The 27877-nt window shown below is 38.3% G+C and overlaps 1 protein-coding gene across 14 annotated transcripts in view; it reads left to right on the top strand.

Annotated features, from left to right (window-relative positions):
- The first annotated feature begins 820 nt into the window (after positions 1 to 820).
- Positions 821 to 27877, top strand: part of Fas3 (fasciclin 3) — an 87274-nt gene continuing 60217 nt past the window's right edge. For 9 of the 14 annotated variants that reach the window (XM_089737458.1, XM_089737456.1, XM_028178150.2 and 6 more), the window contains exons 1-2: positions 821 to 1064; positions 23081 to 23232. In XM_089737458.1, the coding sequence (XP_089593584.1) occupies positions 23181 to 23232 (52 nt within the window). In that variant the 5' untranslated portion in view covers positions 821 to 1064; positions 23081 to 23180. The remainder of the gene's footprint in view (positions 1065 to 23080; positions 23233 to 27877) is intronic. The other 5 variants (XM_089737459.1, XM_089737457.1, XM_089737453.1 and 2 more) reach the window with 1 other exon arrangement.

Raw genomic sequence — 27877 nt, 5'->3', positions numbered from 1 at the left:
GTTGCGCTTTGGAGTTGCCATTTATATGTAATTTTGGGAATTTGTACATTTTATTTAACGTGGACTGCTTTGAGATTTTCTTCAACAGTGGACTGTGTATTATATTTTAAAAACATAATGAATGATAGAGACGCTTGTGTTTAATCGTGGCCTGATGATATACACCAGCGACTCAGTGTCTAAGCTCATTAATTTAATAGTTAGCCGCTTATTTTTTTGCAGCCATATGATCAAACAGCTTACTTGATGGTGAGCAGTTACATTTTACACATACATTACCAATGGGATTGCGCACAACGACTCTACTGGCTATTAAACGTGACACCATAAGAACTATTAATTAACTATTAAATTTGAAAACGGACAGAAAAAAAGACTTTTTTTAATAAACGGAACTTATTTTTTAATAAATTGGAGAACCCGGCTCATTTTTAGAGCTTTTTTCTGGTCTTGATGAAAAAAAACGCATGCCCGCCCGCATCGAGATCAAAGTTGTTTTGTTGGAAAAATAAAAGAATTATTGGGATTAAACCATCACACTAGATTAGATCCTACGTCGTTATAGATATAGATATAGAAAGTTAACTACTGTTAAAAAAAAAAACTTCATAATTTAGAATTATAAATATAATTTGAAGGGTTGTTCGATAACGATCTAATATTATGTATGAAACCTCATTATGTGTATATTGTGACGCGCACTAAAACTTTACTCACCAGTCCAATCAAACAAAACACAAAAACCCAACATTTTCTAAGAAAAAACACTATCTATCTCATAATCAAAACTCAGCAACACCGGGTAACTTTTTTTGAACGCGAACTAGTTTGACGCTAGCGTTTATGGTGATAGGTTGTATTTGACTCGCGCGCGTTCGTACTTTTACGCGATCCTCGGGAAAACCGGTTTGAAAGTGAGGTGTGGCGTGGGCGATTGTGGTACCGCGTTCGACCGTAACAAAAAAAAGAAGAGAAAAAATACATGAAACTACCGACATTCGTGTAACAAAAACTATTTTTGAGGAGTAAAAGTGAATTGCCGTTGGATATCAGAATCGAGGCAGGTAATCTATCAGATAAATTTATTATCTTTTGTATATTTTTTTTAAAGTTAAAGCATGCGAATAGCAAATTGTGTAGGTAATAAAATTACGCATTCTCCACCAATCTTAGTGTTTATTTGTACAAAATAGAAGGATTGTCGTTAATGTTGGCATAAAGACTCTTCTTACATGGTTTCAAAGTGGGTCGGCTGCGATATTCGTGACGTGATGATGTACAGTGTACGGCAAAATATTGTACTACCTAATAAATAAATTTTACATGGCAAATCTTGTCTGGGTATCAGTATGAAAGTATTATAGAGTATCGAAAATCGGAGCGCCTCTGTGAGATCTAATGAGTCACTGTCATTAGTTCTTTGTGTTGATTTGAATCAAATATAACGTTACGTTGATACTTGAATCGTTTTGGTTTGTTAAAATTATGCCTTCGATTTGTAAGCTAAAATAACTGTGGTCTATTGAGATGTCGATCTCACGTATCAAGCTTCTGCTCTGATATCGATGGCTGTTTAAGCAACATCGTTATGGAAAAAGGCCAGTGCAGTCAATAGTCAAAGCGGTCGTGTTTTATTTCGGAGACAGGTGGTCAACGGGCCGTCTACCTACCTGTGTTTTTTTGGAGGGTAGTTTTTTCATTAATTTGTCTTTCAAGATGTCTGTGATAGGATTGTTAAACTTTAAGGTAATTTCGTGAATGACAGCTTCGAAATTTTAACTGTTTGAAACGCTTTAGATGTGAAAACATCAAAATTAACACCATGTAAAGTAAAATTTGAGTTCATTGTTCAGCTGTTCAGCATATAATATCTTTTATTGAAAATAGACTTATCGCTTGTGTGGTTGTCCACCTTAATGCTCTCAATAACACTCAATTTCAATTTAGTTTTCAGTTATGGACTATTATATTGATAATTTGGACACGAAGAAAACGAAGGTTTTAAATAGCATTTAAAATGAAATCTACAAGTATGTATTCAAATAAGTTTGGATGGGATTAATGCTCGTTTTCGTAAATAGGTTGAGAGAGAGATAAGATTTATTTGGCTAATAAAAGCGACATTAGGTACTTGGTGCGTGGGCGCTGCTATGTCAGAATCTTTCTTCGAATAAATTGCAGTAAGGTTTCAATTCAACGACATTTAACGAACGCGTGGACCCAAAAAAAAACATAAAATCTTCGCTCAACCATAAAACCACAGATAAAACCCTATTCTCCATGGTGATATGTCAAGGTGAATATCTAATATGCATGTCTATTTTCAAGGGCCATTAAATAATTAGCATTATTGGTAAACTATTGTCATGTCAGTGTTATGCTTTTTTTTTTTGCTTATGTGGTTGGTCGAGTTCACGGCCCACCTGGTGCTAAGTGGTTACCGGAGCCCATAGACATCTACAATGTAAATGCCGAGATATGAGCTGCCTTGAGATATGAGTTCTTAGGTCTCAGGTTTTACAGTACAACGGCTGCCCCGCCCTTCAAACCGAAACGCATTACTGCTTCACGGCAGAAATAGGAACCTACCACGACCACGAAATCATATCTCAAGTGGATGGTTGAATTCGCGTTTTATAACCTATCGACTTCGGTGACCACTTACCATCAAAGAGATGGTGAGCTCGTGTTCGTTTCTATTGAAATAAAACATACTAAAATACTTAACGACGCCAGTAAAAAACTTTTTGATTTCTACATCGTGCTTTTTAACTTTCTCGATAGCGTAAAAGTTAACTCAAATTTCTATGGAATTGGAACGTTTGCCTACGTTTGCCGCTAGGGGCGCTGTTCCAACTGCATACAAATTTGAGTTAACTTTTAAGCTATCGAGAACGTTAAAAAAACTCGCCCTAAACACACTGGCAACAAAGAGAAATAAGTATCGGTTCCCGTAACTATATTTCGATAGATAAAAAAAACTCACTTGATTAATATTACATTTTCTAACTCACCATAATGAAATTGAACTGGGGAGTTGCGTGTCCGGGAAAATTAAAGATTCGCGTGTAGATGGCATGGCGAACAACCGCGCCCTTTTGGTACACTGTCATGACATTCATAACCGGGAATGTGCAATTTTTTTTAAAGTTTTATTTATCAAGATTAAATTCGCGTCTGTTTTTCGACGAAAGGCTTGGCGAGTAAATTAACTCACAGACACAGCCCGCTGAGTTTTTCGCCGGATCTTCTCAGTGGGTCGCGTTTCCGATTCGGTGATAGATTCTGCGAAGCACTGCTCTTGCTACTTGCTAGGGTTAGTGTTAGCAACGTCGTCAAATTTGAGCCCCGTGAGCTCACCTACTTGTTAGGGTTACGCTGAAATGGTCTCTCAGGGCCATAAGCTTAGGTAGGAAAAAAAAAATTTTTGTGAATTTTTTTTATGATTACCTTACGCCGTCTTAATGGCAAGCGACATCCAATTCCAATAATATCAATATTACACAGCTTTAAAAGTTTATCATTACGGTACGTACATACCTGAACTTTTTTTTTATAAGCTATTCAGAATAACCGTGCGTGCAATTTCCTTAAGTTACTGCAATAACTCTTCGAACACTTAACTACCACTAGTTGTATATTGGTAGTTTCCTCAACTTTTTCTACTACGGAGATTTCTCTGAGCAACAAAAACAGTTACAAAAATTAAACTTGGCCCTACATTGCTTACACTCATACCCAATACGTTATAAGTATCAAAAGAACGGATTATGAATTCAGCATTATTTTGAGGAGAATTATCACTGTTTTCGGTCTCTGATTGAAAAATTCTTCCTGTTAACTTCTAGATGCAGTTTTTTTTATTTATTGCTAAGATGGATGGACGAGCTCACAGCCCACCTGGTGTTAAGTGGTTATTGGAGCCCATAGACATCCACAACGTAAATGCGTCACCCACCTTGAGATACAAGTTCTGAAGTCTCAAGTATAGCACTTCTAAAGTTGTTTTTTTTGTCATTTACAAAATGGTTAATTGGTTTATATTATTATAACTATTACAATGCCAAAGTCATTTTGTGTTATTAACGCAAGAATATACGATAAACACATTTATGTACACATTTTAACTTAAATTTTCCTGTAATTGACTAAAAGTACTGCACTGCACGCGATCAAAATTAAAAACAATTTTATTCAAAATTGTCCCAAAAACAATACGTTCAGTTCCCGCCAAAATGCAATGTAACTTTTTAAACTGACGAAATGGGCAAAGGTGGTTAGTTACGTAATGCCACGGATGCATAGCTAGAGCGGCCGGTACCAGTTTCGAAAAACTCGTTTCCCCGTAGGTAGTCGATCGTTTTTATTTTTAAATCCTTCTAGGATCGTTATGTACCTACGCGTTACATGGAATCCAAGTTTTATATTTGACGTTTTAAGATGGCCGACTTGTTTTTCTTTTTCGGATGAAATGAGGATGTGAAGTCGTTTTATAAATAATCATTGTGAATGGAATGCCATGCCTATAAATGTTTCATTGTAAAGAAAGGTAATTGAGTAAAATTAAGTTAAAAGTTAACACACAACTAGATATCCTTGGTATATGATCAACGCCCGTCTGGTGTAGTGGTAAGTGACAAAGTCACTACACAAGGGGGTCGCGGGTTCGAATCCCGCCAAGGGAAGATATTTGTATGATAAATACAAATGTCTTTTCCAGGGTTATGGATGTATATTAAATATGTATGTGTATAATAAAAATCTTACATTTATTTCCGTTATCTGGTACCTGTAACACAAGTTCTTTACGAACTTATCACGGGACTAGTTAACGTGGCGTGATTGTTAGTAAATATTCATATTTATATTAAATGATACAATAATATTCAAGTTTGCTTTAAAAATATAGACATAAATATTTGCATACCTAGATACGAACACAGATATAGTGTGCTGTGTGTTATTAAGAACGAAATTAAAAAAAACATTTTGAAACACAACACTGAACATGCAACATCTACAAAAAATAATTTTGCCTTTATCAACTACAAAAGTTAAAATAAGCTTAACCGAAATTTTTTTCGACAGATAAACATAGCTAATCTGCCGCCAGCTACCGTGTACTAAAAAAAATTTACCCTTTGGATCGATGTGACGATTGACTTGTTACAAACACAAATATGGAAATATGATCATAAATATCTTTGCACACATAATATTCTCTGGGCTTGGGAAAATTAAGTACATATTAGCATTGGATAGATTCGTTTGGGAGCCGGTAGCTCTGTCATGTTGCATCGAGTGAGAACGTTGGTTAATCATTAAGTAACTTTGTTTTTCAATTCAGACAAGCTAGCTGGCTTATGTTTGAGATAAATCTTCAAAGCCGCTTGTGAGTAAAAAACTAAGAAACCCAGAGAGTCCTGGTTGTGCAAAAAGTTTTTTTTTTTTAAATAACGTATGAGACTGTTGTGTAGAATCAATGTAGTTCTCTTAGCTGAAAAAATGTGTAGTTGATCTCACTACTTCAAACGTTAATTTGTCGCTTGCACTAATCTGGATGTCAGAGATGATCGGTAGAGGGAGTTTTCGTTAAATCCGATAAAATTAAGCTCAAAAGAAAGAAAACGGCTTTAATTTTGTTATTCAAAGAGGCATTGTTGAAATACTTAAATCAGTCCAGGTCCAGTGTTCACACGTATTGGACATATTATTATAGTCTTACATTACATTAGTCTTAGAACCGTAAAGGGTTAAAATAAGATGCTACACAATATAATTTCTTTAGCTTCCTTGGTTATTAAAGTTCAGTGATAAAGTCACCTTTTTATTATCTTAATAAACACTATAATGCTATATAATTTATGTACGTCAGATATACCGGGTCCAAGGTCACCCCAAACAACACTGCGAGATAACAAACCTCGTCATATGAGTTTTATTCATTGTAGCTTCTAAATACTATATTTTTTGCGTATTGGCTTCGTGTTTGCTTTAAGTCAATCGTCAATAATTTCGACAAGTTTGACGTTAAACACGTGCACCCTTAAAAAGTTCAAGGGCCTTCCTTCCTCCTTATATCTTGAAATGCATAGTCAAGAGTAGTATTCTGTCTGCACGAATTGGTACCGCTGCCCTGACTAGAGCTATGGCGACGTGATAACGCGATCCAAATTGTAGAATCAGCAGAATTAAACATGTGTAAGATTTATTCCAAGGCATATGCAAAAGCAAAACAATCTTTGCCGATGTCAAATGTTTAGAAAAATTACATTAATAGTATGTACCTAAATATGAATTAAGATTGTTAATAAAGCCTTCTTTATCTTTATCTTTGAGTTTTTTTTTCAGTAAAACTTCTTTAGGCGCGTTGAGAGTAAAATTTAACTCATAACAAATTCGTTACGGCTGGAGAGAAACGATACAACCTAGTACGTGCGAGAGTGAGAAAGTAGACAGAGCGTCTCGCGAAACATTCGACCGTGGAGAGAGTGACAACGCGAGCTAGGTCGTTTCTCTTATACACATTATTCCGTATTACAAGAGAAATATGGTTTAAGGATGAAAAATGAGAAAAACGACAATACTACACACCGCAAAAGAAGTTTCACTTCTTCACGTGCACCAAGTTGCACGCGCACCATTTTTTTCTGTTTTATTGTCTTTCAAGGCTGAAGAATTTAACTGATGGTCATTGGTCAGCAATGCTCAAGGATACAGGCCGCTGTCGGAGCCGAGAGCATCGTGTTCATTCCAGAGGTATGTGTAGCGCACCCCCGTGGAACACTCGGTACAAAACATATCCAAAACCCACCTCCTGACATCTCAGAGAGATGAGAGCTACACATCTATTTAGTGTCAAGTCGCCTGTCAAAAAACTGTAAATCAGTGTGCTTAGTGCGAGTTTTTTAACGTTCTCGATAGCGTAAAAGTTAACTCAAATTTGTATAGAGTCGGAACATCTATCTTCCTTTCGTTTGCCGCTAGGGGCGCTGTTTCAACTCCATACAGATTTGACTTAACTTTTACGCTATTGAGAAGTTAAAGAACTCGCGATAAGCTCTCAGAAATAGATAGTAACTGTCCCTTTCTGAGTTTTTAGCCGCATCGAAGAAGTTGGAAAGTGAAGAATCCGCGTTATTGTACATAGACAATGTGGCAACTTTTTATGTAATTAGACGGGTGTAATGATGTTTATCTTCACGCTTCGTCGATTCTAGGGCAGACACAAATATTCGGTGTCGTAATAGTTGAATTTAATTTTTTGTTGATTATTTAGCTAATTAGTGCTGTTGATTGTTAATTAATTGCGTATGAACGCAAGCGATGTACGATAAAGTTTGATTTTTTTAAACTGTTTCGTGATATTGGACTTTGTGCTCCTGGTCTCAAGTCCTCAAACGTTCCACCGTCCAATTTGATTGTATTGAGTATGGGCTCTTTTTTCCCGCTACTCCCACTTTTTTGCCGCTACACGTGACTGCTTCACGGTAGAAATAGGCCAGACAGCGGCGCCTTCTTTTTTTTTTTATTCCTACCTATGCTGATAGCCTTAAGAGCCTATATCAGCTTCTCATTGACGTGCAGGGAGCTCACGGGGCTCGAACCGGGAGTGATGCTAACACTGGCCCTAGCAAGAGCCATGCTTCGCAGAATCTATCACCGGATCGGAATTACGACCCAATGAGAAGATCCGGCGAGAAGCTCAGTGGGCTTTAGTTACACTTCATAGTGCGAAGTGCGTATTATCTTGGATCGATGGTTAACCGTGTGCTTAGAGCGAGTTTTTTAACTTCTCGATCGTGTAAAAGTCAACTCAAATTTGTATGGAGTTGGAACAGCCTCCCTTCGTTTGCGGCTAGGGGCGTTGTTCCAAGTCCATACAAAGCACGCTGTTCCCCGGCTCAAAACGCCGGAACGTTCGCTTTAATACCAGAAAGCAACGTCTTATCGGAACAATAAAATTTGTTAAACATATGTATCAATAGACTCTATAGAGAGCCGTTGTGGCGATATAAACGATCTAATTAAAAACGTCCTCAATTGAGACGAGTTTGATGCGTCATCGTCATGATAAAACAGAAGGTTTTTTCATTGACAACGTACGACATAGATTACTGGAGCCACCGTTGTATTTAGACGAATCAATTGGGAAATGACAAATGACTCATGCTTTAACTTATTTGATATCAATGTATTGGGCGTTTGAATAAATGTGCTACCGGACTGGAGATCATGATTGCTTTCCGGCATCATTTGGATTGATTGTGTGGATACCAATTGCATGACAAATTGCAGAATAAGCAGGATTGCCATACCCTGTGGGACGGGTTTATAATGCACATTTACTGGTGGTAGGACGTCCGCACGGGTAGGTACCACCGTCGTGCCTATTTCTGTCGAGAACCCGTAATGCGTTTCGGTTTGAAGGGTGGGGCAGCCGTTGTAACTATACTGAAACCTTAGAACTCATATCTAAAGGTGGGTGGCGGCATTTACTTTGTCTGTGGACTCCGATAACCACCTAACACTAGGTGGGCTGTGAGCTCGTTCACCCATATATGCGGTAAATATAAATAAAATAAAAACTCTAGTAGGAAATGCCGGTCGGTGATGGCAGCGCTCTGGTCTAATACTCAGAATACGTTGTTGCTCATTTTTCAGCGCCTTATCCGACCGTGGCGGGGCAAGGCAAGGCCGCCATTGCCCGAAGTTTGTCTTGTCGGATCCCCCGGCTTCACTCTCGGTGCTTTTAGGCCTGTCAAACACCGGTCACCGCGAAGTAACCCATAGACACAGCCCACTGAGTTGTTCGCCGGATCTTCTCAGTGGCCGCTATTCCGATCCGATGTTAGATTCAGTGAAGCACTGCTCTTGCTACGGCTAGTATCAGCAAGTTCTCTCAGGTTGAGCCCGTGAGCTCACCTCCAGTCCGGGTGAAGCTGGGATAGCTTTTTAGGCTACCAGCGAATAGGTAAGAAAAAAAATCTCCGATGAATTTCGTGGCGGCATTTTACGACGCCCGTTCGAAGTGCAGTGGCCTATGTCGAAGGATGTATTCGTCGTGTACAGTAGAACAATGTAAGCAAGTGTAATGAACACCAATTATTTTGTTTGTTTTAAGTTTCGTCCATTTTGAAACATCTATTCACATCTGTCAGTTATGAAACGCGGGAAACGGTTTTTTTTAAAAATTCCTTCAGGCCCTTTGCCTTAGCCCGTCATACAGATGACGTCACTCATGATTGTCGTGTGAAATTCTCGTGTACGCTTTAAACGCAACTGAGCTCTCAAAAATGTAGTAATGTGTTTAATCCTCTCTGGCTCTGCCCCTGGCATTGCTGAAGTCCATGGGCGACGTTAACCACTCACGACAAGTTGAGCCGGATGCTCGTTTACCTACAAGGGTAATATTGTTTTTTTTAAACAAGACTGTTTTCTGAAAAAAGTAAGTTAATAACGAAAATAATAGCAGTTACCTATACCGATATTGAACTGCCGTCTTATTATTATCTTAGGACCGAAAGCATTTATGGCGCTTGATGTATCAATTTTGAAGATTTCAATGATAGCTAAACATTGAATTTAAAAATACTCGTAGGTATCGTATTAACAAAGATTCCTTTGCTTCCCTCTTGAATGATAAAAAAACATACAAAACTAAAATCTGTAAATACATTTTCGCACACACGCGTCGTTCGATGAAAATACTTGCGTGTTTCAATAAAAATAACAAGTATTCGGAATTGCGAACCCATGCAAAAAACGATGAAATCTGTGATTATTTTTTGGTTAACACAAACGATAACCAAAAACCAGCAAAAATTAGGTCACGAATGTTTCACAAAAATGTTTACACGAAATTAAATCTTAATTCGTCAGGGTAAGAGTTAAATATCCAACTGGAGAAATTGTATGATTTTTTTATCTGTCCCCCAAAACAGTCTTTATTGCATTGGCATAAGTACTAAAGGCAAAAACAATAGATTAGTATTTTTCGTTGAAACATTTCATAGTAATATAAGCTTTATCGCACACAAGATAAAAGCGATAGTTGTAGAAGCGTGATCGATATAGAAAGGTCTTTAACCTCTGAGCAACCGTTAATTCTCAATATGGCGTCTTGCAACGTAATTCCTTCTTTGAATATTTGTTTATAAAATTATTCGCATTACGTAAACTTTAATTTTTCTTTAATTGACTTAAAAAATATATTTATTTGGTTTTGGCATTCGGTTATTATGGTAATTTCTTAGTTACCTTGAATATTCTATTTATTAATTTACGTAAATTGGATACCTAATTTTTCATATTGTACGGACATATGTGTTGAATTTTTTTTTTGATTTATGTATTTATGTATATATAAATACAATTACAGTCATGTGGGTGGCTAGATCGGAGTTTGGCTCGTTCGGAGCTAATATATCTCTCGAAGAATCTTCGAGATTTGAAATTGCTCGCTCCTAGACCTATATAGTATACTTCAGTGCTCCTGTCTTACGTGTCTTGTTATCTCTGGATATACAGTTAAGATCCCTTTGCCATGTCGCGCGGCATTTGGCAGCGCTATATTTAACCGCCAAAAAATTTCACACGTCAACAATACATATAAAATTTTAGATGAACACAAAAAACGACCTTGGCTTATTTGAATATCGATAAAGATTATATTCACGCGATTAGAATACGCAATGAAGGTATAAATAAACGTGGTGACATTTATATCTGACACAAAGTGAGCATCGGCACCGGAGCAAACATAGACTTAATTTGTCAATCGGACACTGATAATGAAAATATCTACTTAAGGTACTATTTTCTTCGTAGGTCGTTGATATGTTTAAAACTACTTTCCAGCTTGATCTCTCGTCAGAAATAATATCATGATAATAAAAACAAACCCGATAAAATACTTTTAATTATGTCTACTAGGGATGCTACTTAAGTTCAAACTATTTAAAAATAATACTAGTTAAATGGAAACTAATTTAAAAGAATAAGACACGTTATGTACATTTCCTCGGGATACAGATTTGCTTGTGTGAACGTTGCCATAAACTACCAGTGATTCTGTAGATACTATGACGCGTCTCACCACGAACAAGTTAACGCACCTACGAATATTCGCAATCCATAATTCAAATTCAAAACAATTGGTTTCAATTTGGATGTCATTGAATATTCTTCTTGTAAGTGAAACTAAACTGGCCGGTTCGAAGAAGAGCCACAGTCGAGAGAAGTACCAGCGATACAAACCGAGCTATCACGTCTGTTTTTACAGTATGTGGTGTAATAGCGTAATAGCACTCATTTAAATACAATAATCGGTTGTTTGTAAAGTCGGTTTACGGACATAGTTTTACGTGATAACGTGGTACCACAAAACGTACCATATACCCACGTAACCACGTACCTACCACAAAAAGACTCGCAAACATTTCTTTATTTAGTGAACAGGGCGTTCGTCCTTTGTAATCTGTGATTTCGCGTCACATAAATAAAAATGCATGAAAGCATGTGTGTGTGTGTGTGTCCAAAAACCATTGCATACCGTATCGCTGTCCTAAATCTCACGGAAAAATTACTAAATTGTAAGTTTCTGTTTACACCGGGTCATTAGTTCATGCAATGAGGTTATTATACCTGGCGTGACCTACTGGCGGGGCAGACGTATATTTCACATTCATCAGTGTAGAGACTTTTATTGCTTATTAAAGGAATTTAGCCCCGTGAGCACCTACTAATTCTGTGAACCTAGTACAACCTCTCGAAGTTACTAGAATATGTAGGGAAAAAAAGGAATTTATTGCTAGTCTTTTTTTTATTGCTTATGTGGGTGGAAGAGGTCACAGCCCACCCGGGGTTAAGTAGTTACTGGAGTCCATAGACATCTACAACGTAAATACCGCCACATGAGTTGACTAAAGTTGAAAGTTGAAGTTGAAAATGAGAGACTAAAGTTGTAAGATCTGTTTATCTTTCATATAATGATATAGGGCAACTATCCCACAAGCCGAAATATCACTGCAGCATCTAACCCACACAATAGGCATCTATCCTAATTTATAAAGCTTTTATTTTATTTTATTTACTACTAAATAAATAAAACAGATTAAATTAAATAATCATTATTAGTTTTTACATTCATATATATATACACAATAAATCACAAAAGATTACGATTTGATTTTGCGTATTTTAGATAAGTTGTTCGCCAGTTTCAAAAAGTGTGGCAACTATCCCGAATTTACCCTACTCAAATTCCCCGAAAAATACACCGCTGCCCATTTTCCGGGGAATTAGTAGCCTTTATGACGAGAAAAGAGGGTTCAGCTGAAGTCAAACCTTTCCACCGTAAAACAGTCAGCGCGGAATGTCTGGCTGCGGTTAATTAGCCGGACCCAAGCAAGACTTCAGCGGCCTCGAAGAACTACATTTTTTTGGAAAATAATCTCTCAAGAAAGCCTCATGAGGCCACGACCCTCAGCATTGAGGATTATCGATACAAGGATAAGGGAGTCGCCTTTACAACAACCACAGGAAGAGATGCGGTGGTGCTATTCTATTACACAGCCTGTTCATAGTAGTGCATAGTAGTTTAAAGTCGTCGTGGCTTAAAGGATAAGACGTCCGGTGCATTCGTGTGTAGCGATGCACCGGTGTTCGAATCTCGCAGGCGGGTACCAATTTTTCTAATGAAATACGTACTCAACAGATGTTCACGATTGACTTCCACGGTGAAGGAATAACATCGTGTAGTAAAAATTAAACCCACAAAATTATAATTTGCGTAATCACTGGTGGTAGGACCTCTTGGGAGTCGGCACGGGTAGGTACCACCACCCCGCCTATTTCCGCCGTGAAGCAGTAATGCGTTTCGGTTCGAAGGGTGGGGTAGCCATTTTAACTATACTGAGACCTTAGAACTTATATCTCAAGGTGGGTGGCGCATTTACGTTGTAGATGTCTATGGGCTCCAGTAACCACTTAACACCAGGTGGGCTGTGAGCTCGTCCACACATCTAAGCAATAAAAAATAAATAAATAAAAGTATCGAACTCTAGGTTCAATTGTGTAGCAGAAGAACTCTGAACTATCACAGACGACACAACCAATAAAGGACCGTGTTTTTAGCCGTGTAGCTCTAACAATAGGAGGTGCATCGGTAACCTGAGTCGCCCTTCGAGAAGTGAAAGTAGCGCGCTTTGGTCGCTGCGTAGTCCAAAAGCTAGAGAACAATGTTTAAATATTAACCACACTATTCGTGGACACATGTGTGGCGTTTAAGAACGCACCTTTTTATCATGCGTAAGCCGGAACGCACGAGAGGTGGAAAAAAGAAGATAGTCTGTGACACCAGACCTTTTACCGCCGAGGTGACTTTTTGGCGGGAACGCAAGGAGTGAAGTTGTGTCATTTGTTTTATTTTGTCTATTTAGTGTTTCTTCAGGTTTAAATGTGTAATAACGGTGGTTTATTAACTGTTTAATATCTGTGAAAGTGCACAAATGTGGGAAAATGAAACAAAGCCGCTGGACGTAGCTTCTCGGGATCTCCCAAACAGTCCAGTGAAAAAATCTCAGTAAATCACCACCATTTTACTGAGATTATATTTCATCCCATATCATCTCATTTAATTTAATTTCATCCCAGCTCATTAATGTCTCAAATTAATCATCTTCATTTCATTTCATATTAACATTTTTCATAAAAATAAGAATATAAATTAAAATAAAACATGATCTAAAGGCCTTAGTTACCAGATCATAAAATCCCTTAAAAAAAATTTATCGCCCGGCGACAAAAAAAAAGGTTTAACTTAAAACTGTGTAAGTCGTTGCAACAATAAAACTCCTATTGTTTCTATTGTGGCGTTAATTACGAGTGATCCAAAAACACGATTTTCACGCGAAATAAAGAAGGGATTATACGAACTCCCTCACATATGACAAAAACACGCCCGGCCGGTCGACATTCGGAAGTTTAAATGGAAAAGTGCAAAGTTGACTTATTCTTGCTAAGCTTATCAAATACCACGTAGCATGAGAAGTTACTCAAAGTCAGCTTTGGTTCTATGAAGCCTTTAATTTCCTATGAATACGATTTGTTGATGAGCCAAGGTCGCAAGCGCAGCTAAAACACACATACGACATGTTTATTGAGCACTAGTAAATAGCTTTATGGGTCGTTGTAATTAAAAGCGAAGGTCTCTGTAGCAGCGTCAAGCGTTTTTGGAAGCGATAGTCTTTTATTATAACTATAATTAACAAAGTTAATGTATGTTAAGTTAATGTTTTTAATTACCAAAGTTAATGTAGCATGTTTTTAATAACCTCATAAAATAATACTTAATTGTATTTTAAACGGACAAACGATTCGACTTATATACTGATTGCGGCTGAGCAAATTGGTTTTTAATATAGAAATATAAAATAGATATGTACATCTAGGTACACATGGTATCCGGCCTTCGCCAACCAGCCAGATGGTCGAGTTACTGCGAGACGTTTACAATTTTATGATAACTTTGGCCTACGGTTTAAAAGTAGTTTCTAGTAGTGTTTCTGTCGCTTTACTGGTGGTAGGACGTCTTGTGAGTCCACACGGGTAGGTACCACCACCCCGCCTATTTCTGCCGTGAAGCAGTAATACGATTCGGTTTGAAGGGTGGGACAGCCGTAACTATACTGAGACCTTATAACTCATATCTCAAGGTTGTAGTTGTGTAGGGTGACAGCATTTACGTTGTAGATGTCTATGGGCTCCGGTAATTACCAAAAAAATCATATGAATGTTACACGTATTTTCACTTTCTTCTCCTTCTGTATTCGTGTTTTCTGTTCATTGACAATAAGCTGATAGATGTTTTAAATTGTGCGGATGGTTTAATGTCGTAACGCAATAACAACACTTCATTAACGCGACTGAAACCGCGTCATCATTTTAGTGCTTAACACCGCTACTGTGAAACCGAGACCTTATCTGCATATCGGAACTGTACGCACTGCACTTTCTCAACAATACGTGTTCAATCTTGTACTTGCTATGTTATATCTTCACGCTCGGATTGAAGTAATTGCGCAGGCATTAATACTAATAAAATGTTTATCGAACTAACCTGGATTTAAAATTTCGCATTCCTTAGATATTAGATTATAGAAAAGTAGAAAATGTTATTGACTGTGAAAGACAACGTCTACATATGTGGCAATTGAGCGTGGACTGCATTTATTGTTTTAAGATATTTATTGAACCTTCTTAATAAAATTTCAAGGCTTAGTATAAGAGAAATATAAAATTGATGCGATGCTCTTACCGGCTGCATTTGAAAAAGAGCTGGTGTCATGGCGGACATCGCTAGCTGACACTTTGACGTTCAGAAATTGAACAACATATAAAATGGTATTGTATGTTCGTCCCTACAAGATGCACAGTTTCTAAGTGAGCGTGATGTTAAGAGGTTATTGGTATTTTTAATGGCCACCATACGTGAATCTATGCTATCTATGCTGTTAACTATGTCAGCTCCACCGGGAGAGTAGGTGAGCTCACGGGGCTCTATCCTGATGAGTTGCTGACACTAGCCCACGCAAGAGCAGTGCTTCGCAGAATCTACCACCGGATCGGAAACGCGACCCGCTGAGAAGATCCGGCGAGAAACTCAGTGGGCTGTGTCTGGGTGAAAGGCTATGTCCATCAGTGAACAAATGTGGGCTAATGTTGCATTTAGTCCACACAATTGCACAACCAACCAATTCCAACAAGTATTACGTTCCGTCGCTGGGTATGGATACTAGAATAGAGAGTATTGTATCATCTACATCTATCCCGCCATGTCCTTATTTATGGCGATTATTAAAAGAATAACAAATCTTATATTAATCTTATCGTAAAGACCCAAAAGCAGCAAACAAATGCTTTAACTAAAACAAGGTGAATATAAAATACACAAGTGTAACTAAGTCTATTTATTAGATATGACAATATTATTGAACCAAATAAAGAGCCCTGTTTCATAAGGCGAAACTTCGGTTTCTACTTTTGTCATGTCTATTTTCAGTCCGAGAAACCGTCTCTTTTATCCTCTATCAGGAGGAATGGGATAGCTAAACTAGTTTTATTATCTAATTATTCTAGCTATCATAGAACAGAAGGTATTTGGCAGAAGCATGATAAGAATATTTCTAATATATGTTTGCAATATACAAATTCCGAACAATAAAATTTGCCTGTCGGTCTACCGAGCAATTCCTCTCGGGCTGTGGAAGATCTCATTGAAGTATCATGCTAATGTTGATACCTCCAAGCAAACCATTAGTCGTCATGCTTTAGATTTCTGTCGTAAAGCCGTCGTGCTTTCCATTTTGAAGGCTGGGACAGGATTTATTTTGGACTTCGACTTCTATGTGAACCTTGCTCAAGTGCTATTAACCATACTAGCTAATACATGATTGGTCTATGGCCAAAACTGACAACTCAGCCTTACTGTCAGTGCTTCGATTGAACGTCAGGTGATCATTAGTAGACAAAAGGACAATAAGGATTGTCATGGTAGCTCGTAAAAACCCAGTGGTTGTGAGGGTTGTCGGCCATGTTGTGACGTCATTGTTGTACTCCCGTTTCCAGGGAGCCATTGATTGAGGGTTTGTTCACCCCGCCCGTTCATACCACACTTCCGATGTCGCTAATGACATTATAATGAGGGACATTAAAAAAATGTCTGCTCAAATAAACTTTTTCATTAAGGAGACTTATTTAAAGATTTTTTATTGGTCCTCCTGGGCAGACAAGCTTACTGTCCGCTTATTGTTAAGTGGTTATCGGAGCCCATTGATAGCAACAACGTAAATGTGGATCCATCAGTAAATTGGTATGAAGGTCCTTAGCTTAGTTTTATGTTTGGTTATTCCGTATACTATTCAACTTTTTTGTTCTTTCTTCTTTCATTAGCGAAATTCGGCACAGGACAAACAAGGACAAACAAAAGTCATACTTTCTGATTTAATGGTATCGCTTAGGCAGGATCTGGAGAGTCTGCTGGAGAAAATAAGACGAGTCTGACGTATCGACAGTTCTGCAATCCGAATCATGTCTGGACATCTGACGTTTAAGTGGAGAAGCTACGAAGGGATTTTAAACGGTTCAAGTAATACACCAGATTTGACACCTCATCCCAAATGTAACATTTTTTAATACGCTTTTATTAGCTTCAGACGTATGTATGTTAGTATGTCACGGAATCTTTGAACATGATTTTGACCCTGGTCAAAACGTCGGATTAACTCGAAATTTGGTATACTTATGAAGGACCAATGACAATAAAATATTTTAAAAAATTGACAAAATTTAAAATCAACTAAAAAATTAAAAATAAATAGTAGTTTAAAAAAACTAACAAAATACCCTTTTAAAGAAAATCCAACTAAAAATAGAAAATAAATTTGAATTAAAAATTATGTAAGAAAAAATTATTTTAAGGTAAAAAAAGCGTGGGGTGCATGGTATCAGTAGTTATAAATATACAGATATGAGTAGAAGGATTATTTTGATAATATCCTGAAAAGCACCCCATGCTTTTTTACCATCAAATATTTTTTTCTAAGACTATTTTTAATTCAAATTTATTAACTATTTTTCAGTTGGATTTTCTATAAAAGCGTGTTTTATTAGTTTTTTAAAACTATTATTTTTTGTAGCTTAGATGTGTGGACGAGCTCACAGCCCACCCGGGGGCTAAGTGGTAACCGGAGCCCATAGGCATCTATAACGTAAAAGCCGCCAACCACCTCGAGATGTGAGCAGTAAGATCTTAGTTTTAACAGTACAACGGCTGCCCCGCCCTTCAAACCGAAACGCATTACTGCTTAACGGCAGAAATAGGCAGGGCGGTGGTAGGTACCTACCCCTGCGGACTCACAAGATGTTCTACTACCAGTAATATATGCTATGCTAGCTTACGAGTAGTTCGATAGAATCATGTTGAATGTTGGGCTAGCTCGCAGGGCTCCGTCTGAAAGAACTTGCTATCGCCTCCCTTTGCAATAGCAATACTGAGACTAGCAGCTGACCAGAGTAGGGATCCACGGAGTAGACCCGGCGAGAAATTTCCCAAGAAACCTGTGTATTTAAAGGTCAATGCCCAACTACCGCGTTGATGGACGCTAATTGACGTCTAGTTCTTGGATAGTGGAGGAATTTTCTCAGAATTCAGTCTGCAGAATGCCAGGAATTCCCTAGCGCCACGATCCTACAGCTTCAAATACTTTTTGCTGGTCGCGGACATGCCTCGCCGGGTTTAAAAAAAATACATTATCCTGTCTACACCTAAAAACTAAGGCGCACAGCGTGAGCATACAAAAACAGTGACGTGCGTGTGTTTATTTATAGTGTGACGTTTTGTTTGTCTGTTTGCGTGTCTGTGCTACCGGGGTTCACACGCCTAAAGCAATGTACGGACAGAAAAGGAAATCACAATAATCTTGTAATAAAAACAACATCTTCGTGTCTTATGAATATTCGGGATGGTTTATTTAGTAGAATTATTTAGGCATCACAGATAGATCGTCGCTTATGTGAATCCGGGCTTGAGTTAAAAAAAACAATTTATTGAGAATTCATAACTCCCGCCGGAGAAATAGGCAGCATAACGTATCTAGTGGTATACATGCGGTGGCACCAATTAAAACCTTCGCGGAACGTATCTCCACTTACTAAGGTACGAGAAGAGTAGCTAAGTCAGAAAAGTCCCTTCTTATGGCACGTTGTAGACTTACCCCCGTATCTTTAGTCGTTTACACGAGCTTAACTCGACTCGACTCAACCTCCAACGCGCGTTTTGGTATGATTAGTCGTAAAAATAAACTCCACTCAAACGCCCTTGGAAAAATTTCCTAACCGGAGTGAAGTAAGCAAACTGTCAAGTCACGTTCCTCGAGGCTGGTTTTCTATCAATGTCCAAATAGTATGTGGACCGCAAATGGAAATATGAGTCGTCTATTATCAAAGGTGGCAATCTGTGAATTTGGACAAAAAATTTTTTTTGATATGTCAATACAGATTGATTTGAATATAATCGTCTCCTTCAAAGAATACGGTTCAAAACCTGCATTAAATAAAGGTTAATAGTTAACCTGTTATTTATCTAAGATGTCGTTCCGAAGAGTTTTGTGACTGCCAATGGAATACAAAGTCAATAATTCGTTTTTCTGATTTACCAATCATTGTTCAAAAGTCAGATTGCCGGCTTTGATAATAGTCGACTCATATATGATATTGTTGTGCAATGGCCTGGATCTGTGCATGATTCCCGCATATTTTGATAATTTAAGTTTGATAATATTTATTATTAAAGTAAATAGTTCGAGGTTAGACATTTGAAACTCTTTATTTTATTTACCTACATAAGAGACATATTTTGCTTACTACCTGATAAATAAAGTCAATGCGATTATAAGTTTTATTTATATTATAATAAACTGGTGGTTGTGGAAAAGCACTTCAACAACACGATGCAACCAAAATCACACAAAAGCGGCGAATAAAAATACAAAGCCGGATCCGAAATCTAAAATAATAATAGGTTAGAAAATAAATAATACTCTTTCAGATTTACCGCACGCACACATATTTACGAATAACTCAGCAACCAAAACATCAACAAGTTCATCTAGTGTCAAACAGACAGCGGCAGCTTGACTTTGACATTAAACAATGACCATAGACTACAGAACTCTATAGGTTTGATGCTAGCTTGATCAAGTTTTCATCATTATTACCTCACTCGAGGACAGTTGAGGACATTGTAATGGTCGACTAAAAATACCAAACTCGAGTAAGTTTGGAGGGAATTCTCGAGCATCATCGGATGAGTTAAGAGTGGAGGAGTATTTTACGAAACGTCTAAAGATACGGGCATTAGACTCAACTGCACTTCAGTCCGCTGTGACCACGAAACTTGTAATTAAAACGTCGCGAATAATGTAATGACAGTAAGAGTGAAATTCATAACAGTAGATTTACATCTTCACCTTGCTGTTCTCGCTGGTTTTTATTTTTATTTTTATTGCCCTTGTAGGCAGACGAGCATACGGCCCACCTGATGGTGAGTGGTTACCGTCGCCCATGGACTTCAGCAATGCCAGGGGCAGACCCAAGCCGCAAGATCTTCTACGTGGGTCGCGATTCTGATCTGATGGTCGATTCCGCGAGGCACTGCTCTTTGCTAAGGCTAGTGTGGGAATTTTGACAGGCTTGAACCCCTTGAGCTTGCCTAAGTTGGCATAATCTCTCAATGCTATCAGCATAGGTAAATATTAAAATGCCTCGCGAGAACAAGGAAACAAAAATTTATATGTGAAAGTCGTCGTAGCTTAAAGGATAAGACGTCCGACGCATTCGTATCGAGCGATGCAACGGTGTTCGAATTCCGCAAGCGGGTACCAATTTTTGTAATGAAATACGTACTTGACAAATGCTTACGATTGACTTGCACAGTGAAGGAATAACATCGTGCAATGAAAATCAAACCCGCACAATTATAATTTGCGTAATTACTGGTGGTAGGACCTCTTGTGAGTCCGCACGGGTAGGTTCCGCCTCGTCTATTTCTGCCGTGAAGCAGTAATGCGTTTCGGTTTGAAGGGTGGGACAACCGTTATAACTATAGTGAGACCTTAGAACTTGTATCTCAAGGTGGGTGGCGCATTTACGTTGTAGATATCTATGGGCTCCAGTAACCACTTAACACCAGGTGGGCTGTGAACTCGTCCACCTAAGCAATAAAAAAATATAACAATAAATTAATTTTATAACGTACCTTCAAAGTACGTTATATTTATTTGATGTCTCGTTTCTTTTTGTGCTGACGGTACAGGGCACAGACGCATCCGCTTGGACGTAACCATAAATAGCCCGGGACTCACCATAACAAGATATTCTTAACTCTAACACATTGCCTTTATCAAATTATACAAATTAGAACGAAAAATGTTTTAATAAGCTTACAAACATTAAGCTTCTCCGTGTAGAAAGCTACTACATACATACATATCGACAGGTGGCAGGATATTTGGTTTAAGTGATATTTTTGCAACTTTACATGATAGCCATTTAAAGTTTAAAATTTGGAAAAAAATATCATAACAAAAAAACTTCTTCAGCTATTAAAATGAGGTAAACTTAGTTGAAGTTCAATTAAAAACAATCAATCGTTGATGCTAATACCAAATAAAAAGGACCTTTCATTACAAAGATAAATGTCGCGTGCTCAGCGAAATGTCGCTTAAACCGCCTTTCACCCCTCGACATGTTAAGTAGGAAGCTTCGACAACAAGTATGTCAGCTGAGCGAGATTTCTTCTACCAAATGTCATAAGTGACATTTAGTGTCGTACGGTTCCGACTAACGACATGTAAAAAAGTTTTGTGACGGCGGCCGTCATAGAACTGCAGATGTTTGGCTAACCCATGCATCAGCCCGCTGAGTTTCTCGTCGGATCTTCTCAGCGGGTCGCGATTCCGATCCCATAGTAGATTCAGCGAAGCAGATGCTCTTGAGTTGTTAGGTCTCCTTCGGAGGCGCTCGGGCAAATGTTAGCTAATCCCACCACTCCTGGCTGAGCCTTTGCTCGCCCACCTGTCCTGATGAAACTGAAAAGGCCTCCGGGCTACCAGTAATCCTTCAGTCATAAAAAAATATCTTTGACAGATTCCTGAATATCTCTAACGACATTGTCAAGATAAGTTCGCATGTCCACAAGTTCCGAACTATTGGGGCCAACAATTTACCTTCAAAACTGCTGTGGTGGTAGCCTTCACGGAACACAAGATATTAGGCAGACTCGAAGCACAAGACCTGTTCAGCAAAGGACCGTCAGTCTACCGAGCAATATTACTTGCTCGGTGGAAGATCTTCCCTCCTTCGTCCACTGCTATCACTGGATTCATAATTTTTGGTAAAATTCGCGTTGTCTTTTGTCATAATCAGTGAACACTCTGCCGAAGTTCCACAAAGGATATATTCGAGATTGGACCTTTTCTCAATCATTGTAGAGAGGTTTACAAAATTGGCTCGTAATGGTAAACTATGTATGTTGTTCTTTTCTTTTGTTACTATGTCCTTACCAAAATATTTTTAAGAAATCACTGTTACTAACATTAATATGGATTAATATTATCTGAAATAAATGAATTTCATAATAATAATAATAATAAATAAACACTAGTAATTTTCGTACCGACCGTAGTTCGCATATATTCGTAACGTCACGCAAGGCAGACAAAATTAAATATCATTATCACTTAAGAATTAACAATAATTAGCGATCAGGAATTAGGGAGTTAGGACTGTCGCTTAATCAATAAAATTCTTTACTAACCGGAGATTAACCTAAAAGTATTACAATTGTCTTATTAAGGCCAATTATCTTTACCGAAACGCCTTGGGGTACTATGCTGCAGCGAAAGTATGTACATCAGACCATTTGAAAAAATACCGTAACAGTTATTTATGTGTAACGAAATTTAAGAATGTTCTTATTTTTAAATATCTTTTGACATTAAGCAATTATTGTAAATATATAGTTCTGCACTGGGCCTCTAGGGAAATGAAATAAGTCTTAACATTGTTCTGAAATATATATTGTATTGCAAATTTGGTTTAATTGACTGGTGTAATCAGATTGGTAACACCCCCGATAGGACCGTCTAAGATGCTCTTAGAGTAGCCGAAGACAGGACGAGATAACAACATCCCGAAGACGTAAATCATACTTCAGGTGGTCACGATGCTAAGCCATGAGGAGCACGACTGAATAAGTCGGAGGATTAATTTATACTTTGTTTATTATAATAACTCAACCTTGTAGACCCTGGCTTCAGAAACGATGACAAACTCATAAAGGTTTGAATCTGAAATTCAACTTTAGTTTCACTATAGATATTTAAGGTCGCCGATATCATTAATGCCCGACACCTGGTAACCATTTAACGAGAGATAAAACATTAACTTGAAGGTTGTCCTTAATGTAATTATAATAAAGCCGATATATTCTCTAAATGAAAGTTTTTTTTTGTTTCAGAAGCGACCCGTGCGTGAGACAGTTCAGTTTCGTTCCGTGGGCACATTGAGTGATGCCCGATCGTGTAGTTAGTCAGTAACAGTGTCCGTGGTTATACAAAATGGCCGCTATTACCGCCCTTTTCGGTTTGCTCGTGATCGCCTTTGTGTCAGGTAAGAAATGAATATTACCTCAATTTTAACCGGCGCTGTTAGTATGCGTGTCTTTAATTTAAGTAGATTTTTCCTCGGCTGTCATTTCTGTCGGTTTCTGGCTACCTCGCCGCTGTTTATTTCCGCTTTGTGGCGAGGGAAGCGGGAATCTAAATTCTTACGACTCATCGAGGGGCGAAAGGCTATTTATTTGGTTTAAGCGAAATTTTTAAACTTTACAGCAGAGCCATTTAGTGTTTAAAATTTGGTTAAAATATCATAAGAGAAAAAATATTTGCTATTTGAATCAATTAAAAACGTCGAACAGTTGTTGCTAATGCTAAATAAAACGGACGTTTAATTACAAAGAATTAACGCCGATTAACGAAATGTCCCTTAAATCAAATATCCTTTCAACCCTCGATATTATAATCTGATTTAGTTTGTTGCGGAACCTAAAACTGAATACCTTTTCACGGGTGACCAGAGCTTCAGTTCTCTGTCGTTTCTTGTGGTCATCGCAGTGGATCATGTCTAAATAGCAGCTCAGTTCAGTGGTGGGGTATTCAAGAAATACACGGGCATTTTAACTCTAATAAATGAGTCCACAGTACTAATGACTACCGCTCGGGATCTATGATGTCACAATGAACGATCAAACCCATAAACGTAACTTGCCTTTCTTAAAAACTGTGTACAGACAGCTTACAGAGCGAGTCGCTTAAACAGATAAATGTGTTATTTTAATATCAACAAGTCGGATTGTTGAACGGCTTAAGTCCGATTAGGTTATTAAAAGATAGTTATTGAATATCTTTGATTCACCGTTCGGTCTGTGTCTCAAAGGCCAGGTATCCACTAGAGGCAAACTCAGGACAATCCGAACGGCTCTTTTCTGTATGGAGTCAAATGGAACTAGCTGGTATTTGGGAGCCCTAGCCCAGAGGTGGGAGCAGTACTCCACGCGAGGCCGGCCCGACGCTTTGTAAAGCAAAAGCCTTTGTCCAGGTGTGAAGTACCGCTTCGCTCTGTTGAGGATTCCCAGCATTTTGGACGCCAACTTGCTTGCCTCAGAGCAAACAGCCGCAGTTCGGGATGTTTGCTTCAAGTCGAGGCTGCCCGACCCAAGTTTGCCTCTTGTGGATACCCGGCTAAATAGTGGTCGAATAAGCGCAGTATTTTAGAAGTTTTTTAAAGACGTATCTATGCTATACCAGTAGGATATTGTTGTCGTGAGCTTTAATGAGACTGTATCTTGTAGCGACTGATGAGCCGCAGTACAAAGAAATGTAAATCTCAAAAGTTTTTGATAAATATGTAATGAAAAACCTTTAGTATTTAAAACCTTTAAAACTTTTTTAGTTATAAAATATATTTTTCTTAGAATCACTCACCTGTCATTCAGTGAAGAGAATAGTTAAGTTTTGCATTGTATAATAATACTGTTTAAAGTATTCATTTAAAAAGAGATTAAGGGCATTAAATGTTGGTTTTATAATGATATCAAACATTCCACAGTGAATGAACAATAACATACTTAATTGCGTTTTCTGTAATATAAATAAGAAAGTTTTTCTTTCTAAATATTTAAGAGAAGCGATATAATTGTATAAACCAACATTCTATTTGTGAAGCTAAGAAAGTGTTAGCTCCAGCACGAGGCGTGGTATTGATGATATAAATGAGTCAATGCCATCGACGTATTTAATTTTTTATCATTTTATTCACGGCTATTGGCAACGCGACCTTTAGCTGTATCTTAGTTAAATTAATAGCTTACGATAGTACTGTGCGTGAAATTGTGTGACTTTACACAGAGCTCAATGCTGTGAATTTGTAGCATTGCCCCATACTCATGAATTTTAACAAATAAAAAAAAACGGTTAATGATTCGCCATATCAAATGGTTATATAGGTATATAAAGAAAACTTAATTATGTACATAAAACATTCACACGACATTTTTATGGACCAAAAGACAGATATTTCTTTGCATAAAAATGAAGGATCTTATAGAAGCATATACATATGTATGTTTGGTAGTCGTTGTGCCCTAAGCGATAGGACGGCCGGTGTATTCTTATCAAGCGATGCGACAGTACCGGTGTTCGAATCCCGCAGGAGACTATCTTTTTACTAAGAAAATACGTACTAACTCATATTCACGAATAAGTTTTACGATGAAAGAATAAGATCGTGTAATAAAAATTATAAAATCACGTCATTTCCGAAGCCCTCACGGGTTGGTACCACCAGCCTAGGTATTTCTACGACGATGGTGTTTAATAAGCGCGAGAGAGAACCGTTATGATCGAGACTGCGACCTCAAGTCTCAAGATGACGACACTGACGATCCTGCAACCGCTTGACACCAGGAAGACCTTCACTCAAAGGATCTACATATGACTTCAAATACTACTTGAAGCGCAAGTCGTCGTGGCCTAAAGGATAAGACGTCCGGTGCAATCGTATCTAGCGATGCAGCGGTGTTCGAATCTCGCAGGCAGGTGCCAATTTTTCTAATATGTACTTAACAAATGTTCACGATTGACTTCCACGGTGAAGGTATAATAACATCGTGTAATAAAAATCAAACCCGAAAATTTATAATTTGCGTAATTACTGGTGGTAGGACCTCTTGTGAGTCCGCACGGGTTGGTACCACCACCCTGCCTATTTCTGGCGTGAAGCAGTAATGCGTTTCGATTTGATGGGCAGGGCAGCGGTTGTAACTATACTTGAGACCTTGGAGCTTATATCTCAAGATGGGTGGCGCATTTACGTTATAGATGTCTATGGGCTCCAGTAACCACTTAACATCAGGTAGGCTGTGAGCTCGTCCACCGATATAAGCAATAAAAAAAAAGAACGCAAACTTATAAACAATCCAATACGGCTTCCATGTTTAACTCCGTAATTAGGGTCGGAAGGAGCGGCGCATGTATAAATACAGTAAAAAGGTGTCTGCTATTCTTCATTGACCCTGACTGCTATTTCCAAACATAAACAAAGGTTGAACCAGTTCAGTAAACTAATTCTATTTTAAGCTCTGGCCGTACATAATTCGTTATTTACAGCTTTCGAGCTTCATGGATTCCCTTGTTGCTTTTCATTTCGAAAGCTACGTATTATTGTTTGTTATCGGAGACGGGGAGGCTAGAGGGAGCTGGAGTCGCCAGAATTATGCCGTTTGACACATGATAGAACGGATATTCGAAGTTTTCAGTAATGGAGTGGTCTATCAGGGGCTATCAGAGGCCCATATTCATCACAGTAGGTACCGCTTTGAGACATGAGTTCCAAGTCCTCACCCTTCGAAACAGAATCCACGCCTCGCAGCCAAAAAAGGGAATAGAGGAAGGGAAGTAAAATCGTGTCACATCGCGTGTTAAATGGATTTGAAGCATACAAACCAGTTTTACCTAGAACCAGTAACGTCAGTGCGGCTTCTGCGATATGTCTTACTGCGTCGTACCTTGAAATCGAAAAGACCTTTCCTTACTGTATTTTGCTGCGATATATGTATATTCTTTGTAACAAGGCTTAATGAGAATATTTCACCAAAGACCGCAGCAGTGCTGTGTCGCGATCTCTGGGCTGGAGAGTCCAATTGAAAGAGAGATTCGTGTCTGCTTACAGAGCCCATAAAAATAGCTTGAAAAAAGATATACTTTTTTATTTTATTTTATTTTATTGCTTAGGTGGGTGGACGAGCTCACGGCCCACCTAGTGTTAAGTGGTTACCGGAGCCCATAGACATCTACAACGTAAATGCCGCCACCTACCTTGAGATTTGAGTTCTTAGGCCTCCGTTTTTACAACGGCTGCCGCACCCTTCAAGCCGAAACGCATTACTGCTTCACGGCAGAAATAAGCAGGGAGGTGGTACCTACCCGCGCGGACTCACAAAACGTCCTACCACCAGTAACTACTTTCCCACATACAACTTGTTTTCATTTTCAGTGTTACCGTTTTTGCGTCCTTGTAAAAACCATAATGCCCTTACTGTTGTTTGAGTCAAACCTGACTCATTTACGAGCAGTAGCTACGCCTCTGAGTCAGCGATGTCTCAGATATTTTAATTGGTGTGTTACGTCAATGAGTCGTGACACATCGGCCAACGTTGATATGAAAACGTCCTTTGCTGGAGTACTTATTGTGGAGAACTTAGAAACACCTTATAGTTTCACTTCAGAAATCGGCTGACTGGTGGTAATCTACCGGGCAAAGTGGAAGAGTTTAGGTAGGAAAGCGAACCCTGGTATTAGACCAGGAAAACGCTAGAAAGAAGGAGAAGAAGATGGTAATTTGCGGCTTGAGTTATAATATCTTAATGGTGCCTCAGGTAGCAAGAGTGGAGGATAGGGTTGATGAGGGATAATGAGGGATATGTAATGATAAGATAATGAGGGAAATAGGAATTAGACAAATGCCAAAATACATGAGGATGTCTGAATGATTGTCTGAGGGAATTCAGAAGATTCAGCAGTACAATAGGAAACTATAGAATTATTCCTAAGCGTCGTTGAAATAAATACCGCTAATCTACTTCGTAAAATAACGAGCACAATGATTAATTGATTACACAAAAAAATAATTCAACTGCGAAACGGTGATTGTCGAACGGTCACCGCACGGTCACGGTGTGTGGTCACCATCACAAACG

The sequence above is a fragment of the Bombyx mandarina genome, chromosome 23 (genome assembly GCF_030267445.1).
Source record: "Bombyx mandarina strain Sakado chromosome 23, ASM3026744v2".
NCBI classification, from domain to species: domain Eukaryota; kingdom Metazoa; phylum Arthropoda; class Insecta; order Lepidoptera; family Bombycidae; genus Bombyx; species Bombyx mandarina.
This window is presented reverse-complemented; position numbering and strand designations above follow the sequence as displayed.